At 36.5% G+C, this 25,065-nt stretch overlaps 2 protein-coding genes and 1 pseudogene across 2 annotated transcripts; 2 read left to right on the top strand and 1 right to left on the bottom strand.

The window, feature by feature from the left end:
• Positions 1 to 6,889: 6,889 nt before the first annotated feature.
• Positions 6,890 to 7,804, bottom strand: LOC132008499 (olfactory receptor 4C12-like). The gene has a single exon (XM_059387145.1). The coding sequence runs from the start codon at positions 7,799 to 7,801 to the stop codon at positions 6,890 to 6,892; it is 912 nt and encodes a 303-aa protein (XP_059243128.1). The 5' UTR covers positions 7,802 to 7,804.
• A 782-nt stretch (positions 7,805 to 8,586) lies between these two features.
• Positions 8,587 to 18,674, top strand: LOC132008498 (large ribosomal subunit protein P1-like; annotated as a pseudogene).
• A 5,405-nt stretch (positions 18,675 to 24,079) lies between these two features.
• On the top strand, positions 24,080 to 25,009 carry LOC132008371 (olfactory receptor 4C46). Its single transcript, XM_059386888.1, has one exon. It carries the CDS (start codon positions 24,080 to 24,082, stop codon positions 25,007 to 25,009), a length of 930 nt encoding a protein of 309 aa, XP_059242871.1.
• The last annotated feature ends 56 nt before the right edge of the window (positions 25,010 to 25,065 follow it).

Raw genomic sequence — 25,065 nt, 5'->3', positions numbered from 1 at the left:
CAGCAGGGGAAATGTTTGTGGGGATTTGCTACAAGTAATATGGGCCCAGGTGAGTGCCACAGGCATTCCTGGACAACATCATCACTATCAGTAGTTTGGGACCACCACAAGGAGCAAAGGCAAGGATTATATCCAGCTTTTCCTCAGAAACCATGGAGGAAAGAAGTGAATGGAGTGAAGTATTTAGTGTTGAGAGAAAAAACAAACACCAACCAAAATTTCTAGTACTCTGTGTATTATCCCTCAAAAGTGAAGAAGAAAAGTCAAACTCAGATCCAGAGTAGAACATTGGTTGCCAGGACCTGGAAACAGGAAAAGGGGAAGATTTTGATCAAAAACTACAAACTTCCAGCTTAAGATAAATAAAGTCAGGGTATCTAATAATTAGTATGGTAACATAGTTAACAATATTGTGTTATATATTTGAGAGTAGATCTTAAACATTCTCACCCAAAAAAAGTAATTATGTGTGGTGACCAATGCTTTAACTTACCTTTTTGTGGTAATAATTTCACAATATGTATGTATACCAAATCTCATTGTACATGTTAAACTTATAAAATATTATATGTCAGTTATATTTTAATCAAGTTGAGAAGAAAAAAAATCTATACCTGGATATTTCTAGCAACTTTATTCATAATTGTCAAAACATGAAAGCAACCAAGACACCTTTTGGTAGATGAGTGGATAAACAAGCTGTGGTACATCCAGACAATAAATATTATTCAGCTCTAAAAGAATGAGCTATTAAGTCAGGAAAAGACATAGCTGAAACTCAAATATGTATTACTAAGTGAAAGAAGCCAATCTCAAAAGGCTACATACTGAATGATTTCAATGACATGAAATTGTGGAAACTATGGAAATATGGAAAACTATGGAGACAGTGAAAATATCAGTGGCTATCAAGGAGTTAGGAGAGAGGGAAGGATGAACAGGCAATGCACAGAGCATTTTTAGGGCCATGAAACTACTCTTTATGATACTACTGATGGGTACATGTCATAATACATGTGTCCAAACCCATAGAAGGTACAGCACCAGGAGAGAACCCTAATGCAAAGTATGGACTTTGTGTGATAGTAATGTTTCAATATAAGTTCATCAGTTGTAACAAATGTACCACTGTCATATGAGAGGTCCATAGTGGGAGAAATTTGCATGTGTGGGAACAAGGATTATACAGGAACTCTCTGTACTTTCTTCTCAAATAACAAGAAGCTGAAAACATTCCTAAAAATAAAGTTTATTAGTTTTTTAAGGTGATGTGTTTCCAGTAAGAGGAAGCATGTAAGTGCATGTGGATAAGCTGGATGGCCTGGGGACCTGCATTAAGTGCCAAGGTCCAAACAGACAGAGATATGAGGTAAGATGGAATGAGTGTACCATTTTGAACTTATTTTGAACCTTATTTTAAATATCTCTAAGCCTCATTTTTTAGCTTTAAGAGAATAGTATGTACTTCTGGGAATTACAATGACCGGATGATATAATGTATGCAAAGTGCTTGATGCATGGTAGTACACAATATATTTGGGGGTGATTTTTTTAAAGGATTAGGGTCACTAAAGTAAGACAAGCATTTTGTTTCTTATTGAGGAAATCTTCCTCCTAATAAACAGCTCAAAGTTAGGGCAGAAGAGATATTTGGGAAGCGCCACTGCATCAAATGCTACACTATGCTAACGAAGAAGGTGAAAGACCATGCTGTCCATTTGTGTTTCTACTTCAGCACTAACCACAACTAAGCACAGCCCCTATTTGGGAAAAATAAATGATATGAATAACTGTATGGTATCAACAATTTTCCTGCTCTCAGCTTCCTTGTGGTCCTTGATTTTTGCTCTTCCCCCTAGATGTAGGACAGAGACTGGGACACCCTTAAATTCTGTGGAAATTAAAAACTATGGGAGAAATGAAATCCATTTTGTGACCTCCCATCTTCCACTGTGCACATCCAGAGTATGTGGCTGCCCAAATATCTCTTATAAGCATCCTGCACATGTTAGTTTCCAAAATATTATCCACTTTCCAATGTAAAATCCAAAGAACCTCATTTGCTTTCCCTGTCACCCTGTCACTTTGGTGCAGGCATGTGGTGGGTTCTGTCAACCAACAGTATGTGTGCAAGTCTTGGATTGGAAGTCGGTTATCTAGGTGGTTCCAAGCATCAGAGTGGCTCTCAGGTCAGTAATGTGTGTACCATCACAAGGCTGGCTGATCTTGATTACGGGACAGGCAGTAGCTCCCTTAGCATGCCAGTCCAGTCAGCTGTGCTTCTACAAGTACTTCCTGATAGCTCAGCCTAGAATCTGTGATTCCCACTCTTCCAAATAGCCATAAGTTATTTAATTGCATATTATACATCCCTTCTACTTAAGTTAGCTACAGAGATTCTGCATCATTAGCTAAGAACCCCAGCTGACCTACTAACTGATGTAAAATTCTCCATTTCAATTTATCACCAAGAATGAACAGTCACCAATTTCAGGAGCTCCCAGTTAACAAGGGTACCTTTACAAATGCATTTATTCTTAAGGGAGTTAAGTGGAGATGATGGCCTTTTATTTAGTAAGCATGTAGGAAGCATTTACTATGTGTCAAATCTACTCTAGTTGCTGGAAACACAGTAGTGAACAAAACAGCCAATGCATCTACTTTCATGGAACTTACATTCTAATTGGAAGAGAGAGAGAATAAATGAGTTAATCAGATAATCAGATGGTGAAGATGCTATAGAGAAGTTGTGAGTGATGTGACAAAATAACTCAGGGAGATAGAGAGTGGCTTTACAAGGTGGTTAAAGAAGACTTCTAATGAGGTGCAGCTGAGTTGCAGACTGAGTGGGGATAATGACCCAGGCATAGGAAGTCTAGAGGAAGATCACTGGGAATAAAGAACTAGTTCAAAGGCCTAAAGGCAAAAATGAGGCCATTGCAGCTGGAGCTAGTGAAAAAGGGAGAAAATAAAATGATAGGGTCAAAGAGATGTGCTTGAGTGGGACAACTGTACATAAATGTACCATTTAAGCAAATGCTTTCACATGGGAAAAAATTGTAGAAAATAAAGAAGCCATGAAGAGGCAAAGTGGAGATCAATGTCATTGACTATACCAAGTCCACCAAAGAAAGCATCTGCCAGAAAGCACACACAAGTTCTGGGGAAAGGTCACTGCTTGAGTACAGATGTTTTATTTCACTTATCCTGATTTTTTTATAAACATATATTTTTATCCCCAGGGGTACAGGTCTGTGAATCACCAGGTTTACACACTTCACAGCACTCACCAAAGCACACACCCTCCCCAATGTCCATAATCCGACCCCCTTCTCCCAACTCCCCTCCCCCCAGCAACCCTCAGTTTGTTTTGTGAGATTAAGAGTCACTTATGAGGAAGTGGTGATGCAACATGGGGGCTTAAGTGGGTAGAAGAAGAATCAATGAAACAAGATGGAATTGGGAGGGAGACAAACCATAAGTGACTTATCCTAATTTTTTAAATGATTTTATTTATTTATTTATTTGAAAGAGGGAGAGCTTGTGAGGAGAGCGAGAGAGAGAGAGAGAGAGAGAGAACAAGCAGGAGGGAAGAGGTAGAGGGAAAGGAAGAAGCAGGCTCCCCGCTGAACAGAGTCTGACATGAGATTCGATCCCAGGACCCTGGGATCATGACCTGATCTGAGGGCAGATGTTTAACCGTCAAGCCACCAATGCTCACCTCACTTCATCTTCATTTTAATTATCACTAAAATAATTGTAAGGTTTAGGTGATCTCCGAAGAGAGTAGTTAATGACACTCACCCATGTCAGATAGAACTCCTCTTCCTGAATACAGAAACTCCCCTCTAGTGGTTTTACTTGTGACCTTTCAGCTCACTGTCTTTCATGCCTAAACACAGATAAACACTATAAATTCTTGCTTTGAGGTCTTTCTTGAACTCAAAGCTTGGAGAGGGACCCTGCATTCTGATTCACTATCACATCACATCCTTCAATTTTTAAGCACTTTTCTCCTTAAATGTAACATTTTTTATATATGTTAACTTGCTTACTGCCTATTTCCCTCCACTAGAAAGTGTTATGTCATCTGTCATTGTTATGAAGTACACCACAGTGTTTAAGAGTGCAAGTTCTAAATCCCATCTTGGGCATTTTCTAGTATGACCTACCATAAATTATTGAAATTTTCCACACTTCAGCTCTTCTAGAAAGCAGAAATAACATCACCTATTTCATAGAGATCTTAGGGGATTAAACAGTAACTTGCCTTTGTAGCATCAGCCAAATTGTAATAAGTAGGGAATCACTTTTACTATAATTACTAATTTTTATACTACAGATTTTTATTTGTCATAAAAAGTGTATTAAATTTTGGTATCTTCCTTAACCTAATTGTAACTTTGGAGACATTCACATTTTTAAGGTGAATTTTTTAGAGTGAATCTCATCCATCTTGTGTAATTCTGCAGGCTTTACTCTCAGAATTTTGAAGTGCCTCATGATCTCTTAACAGAAATATGTACATGGAGCTGAATAATGTGTATAAATCAGAGGGTTTTTTTTTTTAAGTCAGATAGAAATAGAACACAAACAAATGAGTGAGGGAGCAACAAAGACAATGACATTTATTAAGTAACCGAGTGACAAGCATTGCCCTGGATATTTCAGATACAATGTCTCATCTAATGCTTAAAACTATAGTATGAAAAATGTATTGCCATTTCACTGTCCATGTGAACTAAGATTAAAATAAAATCCTGAGAGTTGATGAAATTCACATGTAACAAAAACCTAATAAGACAGATTTCACTACTAATTCTGTTTACTTCACATCACCCAAAACTGCCACAAGCACTAACTTTCTGAGGCTGAATGATAACCTAAAAGTCAGTAACACTCTTATGTAAAGCTCAAGGGAAACATTATCTGACATAGTATTGGTCATACAAGGAGATGTCATCTTCACCTAAAAGACAGGGACCAAGGCAAGATCCATAGAGGTCCTGACCCAGACATTATAAGGGTCTTGCAAGTTCAAGAGATATAAGCAAAAATCTGTCCATATTAAGAGTAGGGCCAACACCAGGATTTTTTCCCTTTTAAATATACTTTTTTTAAAAAAGATTTTATTTATTTGACAGAGAAAGATCACAAGTAGGCAGAGAGGCAAGCAGAGAGAGAGAGAGGAGGAAGCAGGCTCCCTGCCAAGCAGAGAGCCCGCTGCGGGACTCAATCCCTGAACCCTGAGATCATGACCTGAGCTGAAGGCAGAGGCTTAACACACTGAGCCTCCCAGGTGCCCTTAAATATACTTTTTTTAATGTATACTGTGTGCCAGGAACTTTCATAAGCACTTAACATATAAGCCTACTTAAATATCCCAAAATATTATGAAATAGGTATTATTATTGTTACCATTTTTACAAATAAAAAAAATGTTATAGAAAGTTAAAATAAGGGCGCCTTTGAGTTAAAGGATTGTGTTAGAGATATTATCAGGATTAATAAATAATTCTTGTGAATCTCTTAGTACCAATAAATTCTTGATAACTGTTAGCTATTATGAAATTTATTACTGGAATCTCTATAACATTACAGAATTACTTGGTCTATTTTTAAGCATTAGAATGGATAATGCATAGTTTCTTTATACCTTCTGTGAGGAATAATACTTGGAGCTCACTGGCCTTGTAAAATTCTTGGGGGCTGGAATGTTTCCTAACATCCTTTGCCATTACTTTCCCACAATCTCCTGTTTTTCTCATTTCCATTGTCCTTATGCTTCCTAGGCCTTGGGGTGGTCCATTTATGGGTATGACTTTCTTCTGAAGAGTCTGAATTGAAGGGCCAAAGAAGTCATTTTATTATGGACCTGAGGTCAACAATATCAGGCAACTGCTATATGAATGGAATTAAGTGAGATATTTGTTTAGAGAAGGTGGTGTGGTAGTGCAATGTTATTTTACCTTTCTTTCTTTTTTTTTATGATTTGCTAAAATTCACACTGTATGTGGTAAAATTGAGTTTTGATCTCAGAACTATCTTATTTAGAACTATTCTCTTAATGATTGTAATATACTAAACCCATTCTTCCAAATGTGCATATAAAATCTCCTTTACATAGCAAAATAATGGAAAGAATGTTCCCAATGTAAATGACTAGTTACTATTACAATAGCAATGAATTTTGGCCCAAATAATCCAGCGAGAATAATAGACCTTCTCTTTGGATGTAAAAGAGGAAAAGAGAGAATCAGGCCAGATGTAGCAAAAGATTCAAAAGTATGGAAAGTGAAGATAAAGAATACAGAAAGCTTTTATATCTTCACAGAATACTACATTTTTGGAAAAGGTAGAGATCTTGCATTGTATGACTTATGAAAAATTGAGTTTCATGAGGCTCATAGCATCTGCTATGGAAGATACTTCCCAGGAAATGCTTTAACAAGGTGATCTGTTAATAGGCCAATGATGCAAACATAATCTAAAGCAATATTGCTCTTAGTGTATGTATACATCACTTGCTTAGAAACATCTGCATAATTTGTTTAAAATGCAAATATGCCAATCCAGGAACAGTCCCACTGAATTAAAATCTCTAGAGCCTGTATCCTGGAAATGTGCATTTTAATAAGAATTCCAACTGATTCTGAAAGTAATCAAAGTTTGGCAACTAAATGGGCAATAAATAATCTAAATGGGATATTTTTAAATCATAATTTCCTGCCGGGGCCTTTCCTCAGAGAATTTATATGCCAACATCAAAACACTTTTACTTATAGTGTTCGCTTGGCCCTGAACCATACAAATTATATTTTCTCTTTCCCATTTAAAAGATAAAGCCATTTTATCACAAATCACCATTGTGATTATTTCTCCACTGAAGTCAACTTTTGATCCAGAGCTTCTTTATAGCATTTTTCACCTCTGAATTTCTCAAGGTATAGATTAAAGGGTTTAACATGGGAGTTATCATGGTATAAAACACAGCCACAGCTTTATCAATGGAAAAGGTGATCACTGGACGCAGATACACAAATATGCAGGGCACAAAGAATAATATTACCACGGTGATGTGAGAGACACAGGTAGAGAGGGCTTTACGCCTCCCCTCCAAGCTATAGGTCCTTAAGGAGTGCAAAATGACTACATAGGAGACCACCAAAAGGAGGAAGTTTAACAAACAGATGAACCCACTATTGGCAGCAACAAAGAGACCAAGGATATGAGTGTCCATGCAGACGAGTTTCAACAAAGGATTTAAGTCACACATGAAATGATCTATGACATTGGGGCCACAGAAGGGCAGCCAGACTGTGAAGAAGATCTGAATGGTTGCATGGACAAAAGCTCCAGCCCAGGCCACTCCCACAAGGAGGCTACACACCTGTTGACTCATGATGGTTGTATAGTGCAAGGGTTTGCAGATGGCCACATAGCGATCATAGGCCATCACTGTGAGAAGGATAATCTCAGCAGCACCAAAAAAATGCTCAGCAAAGACTTGAGTCATACATCCCCTAAAAGAGATTAATTTTCTCACAGTAAGAGTGTCAGCAAGCATTTTAGGGGTCATGGAGGTAGAACAGCAGCCATCTATAAGAGATAAGTAACACAGGAAGAAGTACATGGGAGTTTCCAGGGTCCTGTTAGTGCTGATGGTGATCATGATGAGTAAGTTGCCTCCCAAAGTGACCAAGTAGACAATTAAAAACACAACAAATGAGAATTTCTGAAGGTCCACATTTTGAGTCAAGCCCAGGAGGATGAATTCTGTCACATTACTCATCTTCTCCATCAGTTCAGTTTTAGTATATGCACTGCTGAAGCAAGCACTCCATCAATTCAGTTTAAGCGACAAGTGACTTCCCTGAAAAGAAAGTCACACTCATCCTCAATAATGACATCTTTACCTAATGAATAAATATTCATGGAGTGCCTTATTTTTCTAGTTTTACAGAAGGCAAAAACAAGCACAAAATTCTATCAACTGTCTCATTTTCTTATATTATTACAAATAACAATATAGATGGTATTTTTTTGTTCTTTATAATTTCCTGATTTTTTTTTTTTTTTTTTTACAGACAGAGACAGAGAAAGAGAGAGACAGCACAAGTGGGCAGAGGGAGAGAGAGAATCTTAAGCTGGCTCCATACCTAAGGCAGGTTCAAACCCATGACCCTGAAATTAAAACCTAAGCTGAAAACAAGAGTCAGAGACTTAACCAACTGAGCCACCCAGGTACTCCTTATTTTAATTTTCTACAACAAAAATGTATAACGTTTAAAATCACAAAAATATCATGCAACAATATGGAAGAACCAATCCATGAGATAGCCATACATGTGGTACCTTCACTTATACCCAAAGATTTACCTATTTTACCTCCAACATTGCTGGACATGTTTACTAGTGAAAAATCTAATTTGTTCTAATTGAGGTCAAATGAAAAGACTCAAACACATATAAAAATTCTTTCACAAGCCATATTTACTTCCTACTTTCTCTGTTTGGTAGCTTCTCCACTTCCTTGGGACTAAAAATGGTATTGCTAGCACCTCCCAATATCAGAGAAGGTGGCAAATGGCCCTTAGAGTACTGGCCACATTGTCTCCTACTCTTCTCTTTTTCTTCAACAAGGTATATCCTTGAAGGCAAAAATGTGCCTTACTGAAATTGTAATCTTACTCATTTTTGTATTCCCCAAAAGTAAACACTCATAAAGCATTCTCTGAGAAAGGGAGAAGATAAACAAGAGGCAATGGAAAGAGGGACAGAAATAAAGGAAAAAGAGCAAAGAGAAATGGGTTTAAAATCCAAAGACAGCTTGGAATCTGGGATGCACCCCTAACTAACTATACAACATCAATTTATTTTATCTCTTTGTGCCTCAACTTTTTTCATCTGTTTAATTAGGGACTAAATATATCTGTATTTAGGAGTGTTGTGAGGTTAAATAATTTTAAATTTACTATTATTGCTAATATGGTTTTATTGTTCTCACAGGAGCATCACCAAAGAAATATTTCAAAATTGTCTCTGAACATCTCCAAAAGGCAAAGATTCTGAAAATGTAAGCTGAACAAGTTAGAAGAAACAGGAGAATAAGAAAAATAGTGACAGGGATGCCTGAATAGCTCAGTCATTTAGCATCTGCCTTCAGCTCTGGACATGATCCCAGGGTTCCAGGATCAAGTCCCTCATTGGGCTCCCCGCTCAGCAGGAAGCCTGCTTCCCCCTCTCCCACTTACCCTGTTTGTGTTCTCTCTTGCTATTTTTCTTTCTGTCGAATAAATTAATAAAATCTTTTAAAAAGAGAAAGAAATAAAGAAAGAAAGAAAGAAAGAAAGAAAGAAAGAAAGAAAGAAAGAAAGAAAGAAAAACAGTGACAAATGTCAAAAAGAAAGGTCATCAGATTAAAAAAAAAATTTTATGGGGCACCTGGGTGGCTTAGTGGGTTAAAGCCTCTGCCTTTGGCTCAGGTCATGATCCCAGGGTCCTGGGATCGAACCCTGCATGGGGCCCTCTGCTCAGCAGGGAGCCTGCTTCCTCCTCTCTCTCTGCCTGCTTCTCTGCCTACTTGTGATCTCTGGCTGTCAAATAAATAAATAAATAAATAAAATCTTTTAAAAAATTACAGCAAGTGACTAAAAGAATCTTTAATATAAATACTTACTTTTTGTTTATTTTCTTGCTTTGTTTTGGGGATTTATTGTCTATTCATTAATTGATTTGCTGAAGACATATTCTAAACAAAAAATAATGTACTTCCAAATTTGACTCTTAGACTAAGTATAGATTTTTCCAGGAAACAGGAATCTAAATGTAGATCCTGTTCACTATTCAAATAAAGGCTTTGTACAGTGTTGTGCTTTACTAGTTTTATAATCCTATTCAATTTTACATCCACAGTGATAGCCAATATATTAGAAAGCATTTGAGAGAGAGAGCATTAAAGGGGATGTAGAGACAGAAAGGGAGAAGAGGAGAAAACATAAAACCAAAAAGGAAAAGAGAAAAAAAAAGACAAGCAGAGAAAAGTAGACATACTACGAAGTCATCTAAGAAAGACTTACTAAGTATATTGTAAAATTTCCAATAACTGCTGTACTTAAAGTCTAAACTTTTTATCAAGCTTGTTTGCTGATTATAGCCCTCAGGATCAACATCAGAGAAAAATGCTGACAAATCAAGAAGTCATAGGTTATCCTTACATACAAACTTATCAGGAAAAAAAAAAAAAAAGAGTCATTTTTGCCTAACTCAGTGCTGAGGGCTGTAAACAATTGTCTTGTCGATAGTTGGTCCTTCACAGACTCAAGAATACTTAAACTCCATTCAATCCAAGGTATATAAAACTAGAGTCTTGGTCATGTTAATTTATGTAAACTTAAAGTTAAAAAAAAAAAAAAGTGTCTCCAGAAAAGAAAATTCTGAAGTAAAATCAAAAAGAAGAAAATTGTGGGGTGCCTGGGTGGCTCAGTGGTTTAAACCTCTGCCTTTGGCTTGGGTCATGATCTCAGGGTCCTGGGATCGAGCCCCGCATTGGGGTCTCTGTTCAGTGGGGAGCCTGCTTCCCGCCCCCCTCTGCCTGCCGCTCTGCTCTGCCTGCTTGTCTCTCTCTCTCTCTCTCTGTCGAATTAATAAATAAAAAATCTTTAAATAAAAAAAAAGAAGAAGAAAATTGTGCTCTTCTTATATACCAATCCTCCCCATATCTTGTATGTCTGGGACTTCTCATCCTGGCCTGACTTGTTCAGATAGTAAGCAAACCCAGAGAGTAGACACATTCACTTTGTATTTAAATGTAATTTGGGTTGGGGCTGTGGGGGAGATTTCAGCAACTTAGCACATTTCTATTTCTATGGTATTCACAGAAATCTATAGGTTTTTTAAGTTTTTTCTGCAGAACTTGGTGTGAGAGACTTAATATAGACCATAAGAACATGGCAGCCATTTCTAGAGCCAAAAAGAAAATCCAATTACCAAAACATCAGCAGTTGACTTAAAGTCTCTGGGATGAGGAATCTCTTGAAGCCAATTCTTCTGAGCCTTTTTTCAGAACACCTATGCTCAGTGCTGAGCTACATACTTTGGTCCTGAGGATGCTCCCCCTTTCTCCCATAATTTCACTAGCTCCCCATGTCTAGCCACAGACATAGCCAGGGAAAGGCACTGCCTTCGTGGTTCACTCTGCCAAGGAATCCACAGAGTCCTGTTTCTCAACTCTTTCAGTTCTCACAGTCAAAAGACACCAGTTTTATTTAAGTGGTGACTCACCTCTATGCTGTTTTCCCAAGGGAAGAGTGGTTAATTTTATCAGCCTTTGCCAAAATGGCAGCAAAATGCTTCTCCCTTGCTCCTATATTCTCTCTGACCACAGAAGGACATTTTTTGCAAGGGTTAGAATTGATCTACAGGAATAAGATAATTATCAAGCTACAGTTAGAACCTAGATGTCTCATTTTTTTTTCCAATAAATGTTCATGGAAGATCTAAAATGTACCAAGCATAGTGCTGTTCAATGTTAATAATGACAGTAACTAACTATTGAGTGCTAAATACATTAAACATTTATTAAATGCATTACATGAGGTGCGCTTTATGATGAGCACTATTCTTATTTTCATTCTACAGATGAGGAAACTGAGGCACTGTGAGTATGGTAATATACCCAAGATCAGAAGTGAGTAGTGGCAGAACTAAAATTTATTTGTTTATTTATTTATTTATTTATTTATTTATTTTTAGACACAGAGAAAGAGAGGGCAGGTGTGGAGTGGGACAAGGGGCAAAGGGAGAGGGTGAGAATCCTGAAGCAGACTCCCCACTGAGTGAAGACCCCCCAACACAGGTCTCAATCTCAGGACTCCAAGATCATGACCTGAGCCAAAATCAAGATTTGGAGGCTTAACTGATGGAGCCACCCGGGCACTCTATAAAACTAGGATTTAAATACATATCTGCCCCCATAGCCCAGAGATTGTCACTGCCCTCACATGCAAGAATTCAACTATTAAAAAAAAAACAGTGGTGACACGCACAAAAATAGACTCAAAATGGATGAAGGACCTCAATGTGAGAAAGGAATCCATCAAAATCCTTGAGGAGAACACAGGCAGCAACCTCTTCGACCTCTGCCGCAGCAACATCTTCCTAGGAACAACGCAAAAGGCAAGGGAAGCAAGGGCATAAATGAACTATTGGGATTTCATCAAGATCAAAAGCTTTTGCACAGCAAAGGAAACAGTTAACAAAATCAAAAGACAACTGACAGAATGGGAGAAGATATTTGCAAACGACATATCAGATAAAGGACTAGTGTCCAGAATCTATAAAGAACTTAGCAAACTCAACACCCAAAGAACAAATAATCCAATCAAGAAATGGGCAGAGGACATGAACAGACATTTCTGCAAAGAAGACATCCAGATGGCCAACAGACACATGAAAAAGTGCTCCATATCACTCGGCATCAGGGAAATACAAATCAAAACCACAATGCGATATCACCTCACACCAGTCAGAATGGCTAAAATCAACAAGTCAGGAAATGACAGATGCTGGCGAGGATGCGGAGAAAGGGGAACCCTCCTACACTGTTGGTGGGAATGCAAGCTGGTGCAGCCACTCTGGAAAACAGCATGGAGGTTCCTCAAAATGTTGAAAATAGAACTGCCCTATGACCCAGCAATTGCACTACTGGGTATTTACCCTAAAGATACAAACGTAGTGATCCAAAGGGGCACGTGCACCCCAATGTTTATAGCAGCAATGTCCACAATAGCCAACCTATGGAAAGAACCTAGATGTCCATCAACAGATGAGTGGATCAAGAAGATGTGGTATATATACACAATGGAATACTATGCAGCCATCAAAAGAAATGAAATCTTGCCATTTGCGACAACATGGATGGAACTAGAGCGTGTCATGCTTAGCAAAATAAGTCAAGCAGAGAAAGACAACTATCATATGATCTCCCTGATATGAGGAAGTGGTGATGCAACATGGGGGCTTAAGTGGGTACGAGAAGAATAAATGAAAGAAGATGGGATTGGGAGGGAGACAAACCATTAGTGACTCTTAATCTCACAAAACAAACTGAGGGTTGCTGGGGGGAGGGGGTTTGGGAGACGCGGGTGGGATTATGGACATTGGGGAGGGTATGTGCTTTGGTGAGTGCTGTGAAGTGTGTAAACCTGGTGATTCACAGACCTGTACCCCTGGGGAAAAAATATATGTTTATAAAAAATAAAAAATTAAAAAAAAAAACAGTGGTGAGCATTATAAAAAAGAACATAGTGCTGTGATGGGAACATGCATTAAACTGGGGTGAAGGTAGAATGTTCAGGGACGAAGTGATGTTTAAGTTGAAGCCAAAAAAAAACAAAAACAAAACAAAAAAAAAAACAAACAAAAATAAAACCACTACCCAAGGTTGAGAACAGATATATAGAAGAGGGGATTGAGCTGGACTATACCATGTGGTGAATGTGACCAATGAATAAGGTCTCTGTGTGAGCCCACCAAGAGCATTTGTGGTTTCATTCTGTTAGAGGTAAGTCCAATCAATTGTACTTTTCCAATCACATATTCAAGTTGACTATAAGCTTTCATTGTCATTATCAATTAGCTGAAAATTACTTGAGCAGAAGAGTTAAAATACATCAAGCAACTGAAAAACCCCAGTTATAACTGGCTCATTTGAAAGAGGAACAAAGACAACTTAAAGCACTTGGACCTCACATAAACACAGACCCAGCCTCCAATTTAAGCAGTGTCAAGTGTTTAATTACCTTGAAATAAGTTATTTAGCTTTCTCAGACTTAATTTTTCTCATCTCCAAAAAGGGACTAACAGTACATCTTATTGTTTTGAGGGTTAAATAGACCCATGGGAATTAATAAATGAATGAATGGCAGCCATATTTCTTTTTCTTTCCTTTTTTAAAATTTCAATTCAATTAGCCAACTTATATTCCATCATTAGTTTCAGATGTAGTGTTCAATAATTTATCAGTTTCATATAACACCCAGTGCTCATCACATCATGTGCTTCCTTAATGCCCATCACTCAGTTAGCTAATCCCTCACTCACGTCCCCTCAAGCAACCCTCAGTTTCTTTCCTATAGTTAAGAGTTTCTCATGGTTTTTCTCCCTTTCTGATGACTTCCCATTCTGTTTTCCCTCCCTTCCCCTATGATCCTCTGCCCTGTTTCTTACATTACACATATGAGTTAAGACCTTATGATACTTATCTTTCTCTGACAGACTTGTTTTGCTCAGCATAGTACCCTCCAGTTCCATCCACATCAATGTAAATGGTAAATATTCATCCTTTCTGATAGTTGAGTAATATTCCATTGTGTATAGATATACCACATCTTCTTTATCCATTCATTGATGGACAATCTTGGCTCTTTCCACAGTTTGACCATCACTGTCAATGGACATCTCAGTCCTTTCCACAGTCTGACTATTGTAGACATTTGACAGTCATATTCCTACCAGAAGAAAAAAATCTCAAACTTGAGATGAAATTTCCACCAAAATTTTAAGAATCTGTTTTCAGCTGATGTTGGTTGACAGACTTCTGTGTAATTCCAGGTTTTCAGTATTACTGACAGACTGCTGTGACAACTCTGGTACACAATTACAGATGGGCACATGCCAACTATTGCTTGAGTATGTATGTAGGAGTTGAACCTATAAATCAAGGTTATTGGAAGTTCAAGATAATTAGATAATGCCTAATTATTTTCCAAAATAGTTTCATTAATATATACTTCCAGCAGGGGCTCCTGGGTGGCTCAGTGGGTTAAAGATCCCAGGGTCCTGGGATTGAGCCCCGCATCGGCCTTACTGCTCAACAGGGAGCCTGCTTTCTCCTTTCTCTCTCTGCCTGCCTCTCTGCCTACTTGTGATCTCTGTGAAATAAATAAATAAAATATTTAAATATATATATATATATATATATATACTTCCAGCAGCAATGTAAAATACATCCCATTTGTTCATATCCTCTGGATCACATGGTAGTCTCGAACTTCTTAATTTTTGCAAATTAAACAACTGTAGAATGTTATCTCATTGTGGGTTTCCTTGGGATTTCCAAAATTACTATTAAGCTGATTATCACTCCACGTGTTTATTCACCACATCTTTCTTTTGGCTGAAATGCCTGTTAGTATCATTGGCCCATTTTCCAATTGTCTCTGTTTTCAACTTACATAAGGTCATTATTATTGTAAGCAATAATCATTGCTTACAGATGTTTTCTAGTCCTTACATTTATTTCAAGGTTCTTCCAATTAACAGCATTTCAGAGTTTAAATATTGGTGTTTATATATCTTTTATCTATGAAAAAAGGCTTTTTATTTTCTTTGAGAAAAAAATTGCACACCTCAAGGTCACAAAGATATTCACCTGTATTTTCTTCGAAAATAGGTGATGTTTGGATATTGATATTTAAATTCTAAAACTAACTGATGTTAACTTAAATCTTTGTTAAACCCAAGTCTTCATAGATATGCTCCAACTTTCTTCTAGAAGACTTACAGCTTTTACTCTTATCTTATGTACATGATTCACCTCAAATTAATTTTTTATGTGATGTGACTCACAAGGTAAGGTTCATTATTATCCAAATGAATATTTACTTACTCCAGCACCTTTTGGTGGAAAGACTTTTCCTTTCTCCATAACTCTTTTGACAATGTTTTGTGAAAATCGATTAATTCTGTGTGTGCTGGCTTATTTTTGAACTCTCTATTTTGTTCTATATATCTATATACTTGTATATATTTATCTTATGTTGATTGTTGTATCTTTATATGAAGTCTTGAAATCAGGTAGTATAAACTTTCCAAAGCTCTTTTGCATAATCTGTTGAGTTTATTCCTAAGTGTTTTCATTTTTATCTAATGTCAATAGTGTTTTGCAATTTAATTTTCCAATGTTTTTATTCTTGGTACAGAGAACATATTTTCATATATTGACCTTTTATACAGCAATATGGCTACATTCACTTATTATGCAGTCATAATTTTTCTACATAGAAAACCACAAAGTTTGGAAATCCATAGTTTAATTCCCTTCCAAACTATATCATTTTTTCTTCTTTATTTCAGTAAGACCTCTAGTCTTCTCAAAAATAGTTCAGACAGACACTAAACCAGCAAACAACTACACCCCACCAAAAAGCCTCCTTCGTAAAGTCAGGACAATACAAGAGTGTCTACTCTAAATACTTCCATTCAACATTTCATTACAAGTTCCTACCATGGAATTTAGGTTTAGAAAATAATAATAAAAGGTACCCAAATTGAACAGAAAGAACCATCTGTATTTGCAAATCAGGGGAATTCAAATAAAACTCACAATAAGATAACAAACATCCTTCAAGTAGCCATATTTTTTTCCAAAAAAGGAAATAAATAAGTGTTGGCAAGGAAGGAGTAATTAGAAATCTGATACATTACTTATAAGAATGTAAAATGGTCTAGAGGGACACCTGCCTGGCTCATCAGTTATGCATCTGTCTTTAGCTCAGGTCATGATGCCAGGGCCCTGGAATCAGGCTTTCTGCCCAGTGGAAGCTTTCTTCTCCTTTTTCCTGCTTCCTTCCCTGCTTTTACTCTCTCTCTCCCTCTATGTAAATAAATTAAATAAATAAATAAATAAATAAATGGTCTAGAGATGTGGAAAAACAGTTGGTGGTTCCTCAAAATTTAATATAAAATTATCATACCACTCAGCAATTCTACTTCTAGATATATGCTCAAAAGAATTAAAAACAAGTGTTCAAACATATTTGTACAAAAATTTTCATAGCAGCAACATTCACAATAGCTAAAAGGTTAAAACAGTTCAAATTTCTATCAACTGATCAATGGATAACTAAATTGTAGTATACCCATACAGTAGATTATTATTCAGCCATAGAGAGTAATAGAATACTGTTACATGCTACAACATGGATGAACCTTGAAAACATTATGCTAAGTAAAAGGCAGACACAAAATCCATATACTGTATGATTCTATGCATATAAAATATCTGTAATGAACAAATCTGTAGAAACAGAAAAGAGGTTAGTGACTACAAGGGGCTAGGAAAGGGGAGAAATAGAAATTGACTATTTAACTGATATTGAGTGAGAAAAATGTTCTGCAACTAGGTAGTTGGTGATGATTGCACAACATTGTAAATGTACTACATTTGTGATGAATTGTGAAGTTTTAAATGTTTAAAATCTTAACTCTTATGATATGTGAGTTTTACCTCAATTAAAAAAGAAAATCACAAGACAAAAAAAAATTTGAAGGAAATAAAATTGAAAGCACAACATATCAGAATATCTAAAAGTATTAAAAGTCCTTAGATGAAAATCTGGACCATTAAATGTATATATTAGAAAAAAATAATGTCTAAAATCAATTATCAAAGATTTTGACCTAAAGAGGTGAAAAATAAGAGGAAAGTAAACAGAAAGTAGATGATAGGAAATAATGAGGATAAGAATAAAAACTGATTAAACCAAAAATGAAAAACAGTAGAAAAAAATCAATGAAACAAAAAGCTGGTTCTTTGAAAAGCTTAAATAAAATTGACAATGTCTTAGCCAGAATAGTGAGGAGGAGGGGACAAGGACAGAGGAAATGTCAGAAAGGATAAGAGCAAAAAATATAGGCAAATTACTCATATCAAGAATAAAAGATGTGACGCCTGGGTGGCTCAGTCAATTAAGTGTCCACCTTTTGATTTCAGCTCAGGTCATGATCTCAGTGTTGTGAGACAGAGCCAGGGTTAGGACCCACACTGGGTGTGGAGTCTGCTTAAGATTCTCTCTCTCTTTCTCTCCCTTCGCCCTTCCCTCCACCACTCACACATGTGCACACACACTCTCTCTCTTAAAAAAAAAAAAAGAATAAAAGCTAATACAGCATTACAGATTCTACAGACACTAAGAGGATAGTAGGAAATATTATGACAAATTAAAGCCAAAAAATCCAACAACCTAAAAACCAATTATTTTAAAAGTATTACTAAATCTGACTGAAGAAGAAATAGAAAATCAGAATAGTCTTATATCAGTAAAGAAATACAATGTGTGGTTAAAATCCTTCTCAAAACCAACTCCAGGCCCAAAGGCTTCACTTTTTAATTACCTATTTTTTTACTTACTAGGTATTTTATAGAAATAAGTATTATTGTTTTCCTTAGCTACTGCTAAGATTCTCAGTCATACAGAAAAGAGTAAGTCTACATTGTGGTGAGGCCCTAACTTCATGCTGCAACTAGCACCAAACCCAGCAGGGCCCACCCAGCACTTGCACACACTATCACCTGTGTTTAGGCCTTACCTGCATCTATTCAGCCCTCATCCTGCACCACAATATGGTGAATGTGGAAAAGATCAATGACATCATTTCAGCAGTCAGTAGAACCTTTCTGGCCAGGCTTGTTTGTAAAGGCCCTGGACAATGTCATCAGGAGCTTCGCCAACAACATTAGGGCAGGTGAACCTGCCCAGCAGCTCCCTCCGCATCAGCAGGAGGTCCTTCTCTCTCTTCCATCACTGCCTCAGCTGAGGAGAAGAAAGTGGGAAGAGAAAGAAGAATCTGAGGAGTGTGATGATGACATGAACTTTGGTCTTTTTGACTAAAACTTTTTTGTAACATGTTCGATAAAAAAACTGACAGACCCAATAAATAAATAAATAAATAAAACTAATCCCATACAAACTCGTTCAAAACATAGAGGATAAAACATTATGCAACTCATTATATCACCCTGCATTCCCTAAATACTAAATGACATTACTAGAAAGAAATTGACAAACACATATCCATTATGAACATGTTCAAAAGACATTTAACAAAATACCAGTTAGTCGATTCCATCAGTAGTTTCTAAAAATAATAATGCACCATAATAATACAGAGTTTGAACATCCAACCATCCCTCAGTATAAGTCACTACAGAATAAAGAAGAACTACATGATCACGTCAAAAGATGCATAGAAATTGGTAAATTTCAACCCAGATTTAAGATTTCTTTTAGAAGTTAGCAAATGAACAATAGATAATTATTTTTTTGGCCTGATAAAGAACATTTTTATAAAATCTGTAACTGTCATCCCATTAATGATGAATACTCTCTCCCTAAGAGCATGCCACTCTTGATCTTGGAGACAGGTAGAGATATACGTTCACTATTACTATTATATATTGTACTCTAGGTCTAGCCATTGAAACAAGAAAATAAAAAGGAATAAAACACACAGAGATTAGAAACAAAGAAGCTGGGGCACCTGAGTGTCTCAGTTGGTTAAGCATCTGTCTTCAGCTCATGTCATGCTCTCTCTGTCCTGGAATCAAGCCCCACTGCCTGCTGGTCTCTCTCTCTCCCTCTGTTCCTTCTCACCACTGGTTTTCTCTCTCTTTCTCTCAAATAAATAAGAAAAAAAGAAGCAAAATTATAAAAATGTTTTTGTGCAGATGGCATAATTGTGTGCAGAGAAAATATTAAGTGTGCTAAGGTAAATAGTTGATCTAATCAGTGAACTTAGCAAAGTCATACTTTGTGAATCTATATAAAAAATCAACTATATTTCTGCAATAATATTAAACAATTAGAAATTGAAATTATGTCCAATACTATTTTTTAAAAATGAAATGTTAGGGCTACATTTTTAAAATATATTCAACATCTGTGTATGTAAACTAGAAAACACTGCTAAAAAAAATTAAATACATAAGTGGAGAGATGTACCATGTTGATAGAATAAAAAACCCATTTTTTACCATTTTATTTCTAAATTTTCAATGTAATTTCAATCAAGACCCCAACAGGCTTATTGGAAAAATTGATAAATCTGTTCTGAAATTTATTCAGAAATGTAGAATTTCAAAAGTGCCTAGAATAGCTAATTATTCTCAAAAAAAAAAACCATACATTTAGGGAATTTATTCTACATCTAATTTCATTTATGATGACCAAGATATGGAAGACAGAGAAACAACCTGTATGTTCCTTGATGGATGAATGGATAAAGAAAATTTGAAACATATATACAATGGAATATATAACCTTTTAAAAAAAGAAAACGCCATTTGTGACAACCTGGATGAACCTGCAGAACATTATACTAAGTGAAATAAATCAGAGAAAGAAAGTAAAATACTACATTATCCTGCTTAGATGTGGAATCTAAAATAGTCAAACTTACAGAAGCATAGAACAGAATGAGTATTGCCAGAGGCTGGGGGAGGGACAAATAGAAAGACATTGATCAAGGGAAAGAAAGTTTCACTTATGCAAAATGGATAATTATACAGCAATGTGATGTAGTTAACAATACTCTATCGTATATATGAAATTTACTGAAAGAGTGGATCTTAACTATTCACTACACAAACACACACACACAAATAGTAACTGTGAGTGATGAAAATGTTAAATAGTTTATTTGTGATGATTATTTCACAATGCATTCTTATGTTAACATATCAAGTTATACATCTTAAATGCACACAATTTTGTTTGTTCGTGATTCTTCAATAAATCAAAGAAAAAGAGTTATTAGAGCCAAGAACTTTAAAATGGCAGCCATTTCCATTTGCTTTCACTGCTCTAGCTGTCAAGCAATCAGTTATGGTTTTCCAATAAAGGTTTAATATAAATGAGAAAAAAGAAACTTCTGTGATATTAGCCTGTAGGGGAACCACATCACAGCACCGCTGGAATTATGGCACCTTGCTATTCACGTGGCACTCAGCTTTCTTTTCTTTTTTTTTTTTTTTAATTTATTTAAATTTATTTATTTATTTAAATTTATTTATTTATTTTCTGCATAACAGTATTCATTTTTTTTTCACTACACCCAGTGCTCCATGCAATCCATGCCCTCTATAATACCCACCACCCGGTACCCCAACCTCCCCCCCACCCGTCAATTCAAACCCCTCAGATTGTTTTTTAGAGTCCATAGTCTCTCATGGTTCAGCTCCCCTTCCAAATTCCCCCAACTCCCTTCTCCTCTCTAACTCCTCATGTCCTCCATGCTATTTGTTATACTCCACAGCTTTCTTAAAAATCCAGGACATAGAGGAAAGAGACTAACAGGCTTAGGTTCCAAGTGTAGGGAATACAATTCCCCACATAAGAATGAGTGTTTCTCAACATGTCTCTTTAGAATACTGTTTCTTTTCTTTTTTTTTTTTTTTTTTAAGACAAAGCCCTTCATCAAAAGAGATAATTAATTCCTGGGAGAGGAAACAAGAACTACAAGACAAGGTCCCTGAACCTTGATGGAAACCTCTTTAACTATCCATACGGGGCAAGGTGAAAATGTTTTTCTCCACCTCTCCAGAGCAAAATTCATTGTAGGCAGAGTGAACCACCTGAATGTGATTTCTCCACACTGTTTGCCTCTTGCCCTGCAGGACCAGAGCCATATATAGATCATTTCTCTGTAGTGTCTTAAGTGAATCCATTCTAAATTCAAAACCAGGAAACACATTTCAAACAAATTATCTGTGAAAAAGTTTTGAGGCTTTAGGCTAGATATAAAGATTTGGACTCATAAGAACACTCATTTTAGTAGACTCGTGGAGTTATAAAACTCATGGAGTTATATATAGCTCCCAAAAGTGGATACATTCAATGTATACAATTACTTAATAACTATTGAGTTGAGAGTGAATTATCTGAATAGGCTCTTCCCAAGTGTGACACATTTCTCATACTGAAAATTACTTATTACAAGAAGAGGCCAGTTTGAAGACGGAGCTATTTCTGAATACCCTCAAACATCATTAAGATCATATAAGAGAGCTGAGGTAAGTTTTTCAATACTGCTGATGCTTTATTAAAGATTGTTACTTTCCACATATACTACTCATTACTTTCCAACTTTTCAGACATAGTAATAAAATAATTTATCCTTATCCCAATGCTTCAAAAGATAATTCATGAATATCATTAGCTAATTGGACAGTTAAAAAATTGGGGGCTCATAGAGATTAAGCAAATGGTAGGACCCAGCTTTCTGACACCAGATACCATGCTTTGGCCAGGAGACACCTCCTAATAATGAAAAAAAAAAATCATGAGAATAAAAACAAAAAATTACTACATTTCAAACACACAAATACAAAAATTAAATGATATAGGTCACCAGCTATTTCACCCAAGCACAAACATAGAGAACAGTTTCTGGGATCCACTGCTAGGTCTTGCACAAGTCTCTATCTTTCCTTTGAGAGTAAAATTGGTGATGAACCTTCCTAAGTTCAATTGCATAGTTAAATGTTTCTCTGTATTATTGCCCAAACTGCCAATTCTTCCTATCTTATAAGGGCATTCACAGTCATAAAATTAAATGAAAATCCTGTGTACATCCTAAACAGGTGTGGTCAATGTCTCAAATAATTGTTGTGATAACTTTTAGGTGGGTATTATCATTCTGGCTTTATAGATGAGGAAACAGAGTTGTAAGGTCTAAAGTAATGTAGCCCAGATAAAAGAAACTACAAGTGGAAGAACAAGGATTCTACTTCAGTCTTTCTGATTTCCAAACCAATACAATTAACCACGGGATCATTTGTTTTGATATTTTTGCAGAAGAATCTGGTGGCCCATTTTATCTGTATCTATATCTATATCTATATATATATATATAGATATATTACAATAAGAAACACTTAGGGCTAGGGGAGAGGCCAAGATAAAAGGGTTATTCGATGAAAGCTGTGCCACATTTTTCTTAATATTCGAGAGTTCCAATATGCCACTGTGTGTGCTGTGTGTCTTCCGATGAAACTGCTCCACATGGGCTTGACTCTAAAGTAGTATTAAAGTAATTACAGGTATCATGGTCATATCAAAAAAGAGATTACTAGTTCAACATTGTTTATTATAAAGTAACAATATAGGGCATGGATTAAAAATTGGGAGGTAAAACAATTAGCAAATATAACCTGAGTTTTCTTGGCTCCAGTCTTTATTAGCTGCTCATCATCTTGGGCAAGGTCCTTAACTTCTTCTCTAGGCTTTTATTCCCTAATGTGTAATATAGGGATAAAAATGATAGCAGTAACCACTCTGTAGGTTTGTAGTGAGGATTAAATAACCAAATGTCTGCAAAAATACTTAGAGTACACTACTAACTTTTCAGTAAGCTTTAGTTAATATTGCCATCATTATTATAATTATAAATATTAGTCTCTGAGATTGTTTCCTCTTCTGCAAAATGAGTGATATAATACCATCCACACAGGTAATCATACGAAAAGTTACCATGCATACAAAGCATTTGTTACATGCCACGCACACAGCAATCAGTCATTCAAAAGTATATATTACTAGCTATTTTAAAGTTATTCGACTTGGAAAACATACATTATGAGTACTTTTAAGTAGCTCTTGTATCCGATTACATTCCCATCACAGATGCCCTGTTACTCTTTATTCAACTACTATCAATAGTTTGCTACTGGGATTCCTGTGTCTTCCTTCCACCCCCTCACTGAACTTCAACCCATTTCAGCCAAAGAACACAAAGATCTTTAGGAGAATAAAAAATGTCTAAATTTCCCCCCTTCACATTCTTCTTTATCCTCCCACTCATATTCTTAATTATCTTCCATGGTTCCCCATTTCCTAGAGATTAAAGGGAAAATTCTGAAGCTCTGCATTTGGAAGCTCTACATCCATCTACTACCACTTTTTCAGGTTTGGCTAGCACAATGTGTACAATCTACTACTACAACGTAGACTCTTGGTCATTTGGGATGACTAAGTGCACATATGGCCTCCTGCCTATGTGTTTACAAAAGTTCTTCATGTCCATAATCTTGACAATAACTTCAGTGGGGGTAGTTTGATTAATTTCCAATAACTCAGAATCTTTATTGCCAACACACACAGAACCTCAAAAGCATTCACGATTCAATAGAATCCAAGAATGCATTATATATTAAAATGGGAAGTTTAGTAAATTCAGGGTTATGTTAATAAAAATTATTTTCTTTTCAGGCAATGTAATTAACTATCAGGTGAAACACATGGAGAATAGGAACAATGTGACAGAGTTTGTTCTACTGGGGCTTACAGAGAATCCAAAGATGCAGAAAATTATATTTGTCATGTTTTTTGTCATCTACACCATCACTGTGGTAGGTAATATGCTCATTGTGATCACCATCACTGCCAGCCCATTGTTGGGGTCCCCCATGTACTTTTTCCTGGTCTATCTCTCCTTTATTGATGCCTGTTATTCCTCTGTCAATACTCCCAAACTGATTATAGATTCCCTCCATGAAAAGAAGACTACAGGATACAATGGATGCATGACCCAAATATTTGGGGAACATTTTTTTGGAGGTGCTGAAGGCATCCTGCTTACTGTGATGGCCTATGACCGCTATGTGGCCATCTGCAAGCCTTTACACTACACAACCATCATGAGTCGGCGAGTGTGTAGCCTGCTAATGGGAGTAGTGTGGGTGGGAGGCTTTCTTCATGCAACCATACAGATCCTTTTCATCTTCCGGTTACCCTTCTGTGGCCCTAATGTCATAGATCATTTTATGTGTGATCTGAACCCCTTGCTCAATCTTGCCTGCACTGATACCCACACTCTAGGGCTCTTTGTTGCTGCCAACAGTGGATTCATCTGTCTGCTAAACTTCCTCCTCTTAATGGTCTCCTATGTGGTCATTCTGCGCTCCCTCCGGAATCACAGCTTGGAGGCAAAGCGCAAAGCCCTCTCTACCTGTGTCTCCCACATCACAGTGGTCGTCCTATTCTTTGTGCCCTGCATATTTGTGTACATGAGACCCGCAGCTACTTTATCTATTGATAAAGCAGTCGCAGTGTTCTACACTATTATAACTCCCATGTTAAACCCCTTAATCTACACCTTGAGAAATGCCCAAATGAAAAATGCCATTAAGAAATTGTGTAGTATGAAAACTGTTTCAGGTGACAAATAAATGTGCCTGGAGCTCAACACTGATCCAGTGGAAAGAAAGCTCAAAAGGACATTTTG

Source organism: Mustela nigripes, unplaced genomic scaffold (genome assembly GCF_022355385.1).
Source record: "Mustela nigripes isolate SB6536 unplaced genomic scaffold, MUSNIG.SB6536 HiC_scaffold_148, whole genome shotgun sequence".
NCBI lineage: Eukaryota > Metazoa > Chordata > Mammalia > Carnivora > Mustelidae > Mustela > Mustela nigripes.
This window is presented reverse-complemented; position numbering and strand designations above follow the sequence as displayed.

Excerpts from the sequence above, each read along its gene's own strand:
- LOC132008371 (XM_059386888.1), top strand. The coding sequence starts at position 24,080 with ATGGAGAATAGGAACAATGTGACAGAGTTTGTTCTACTGGGGCTTACA.
- LOC132008499 (XM_059387145.1), bottom strand. The coding sequence starts at position 7,801 with ATGGAGAAGATGAGTAATGTGACAGAATTCATCCTCCTGGGCTTGACT.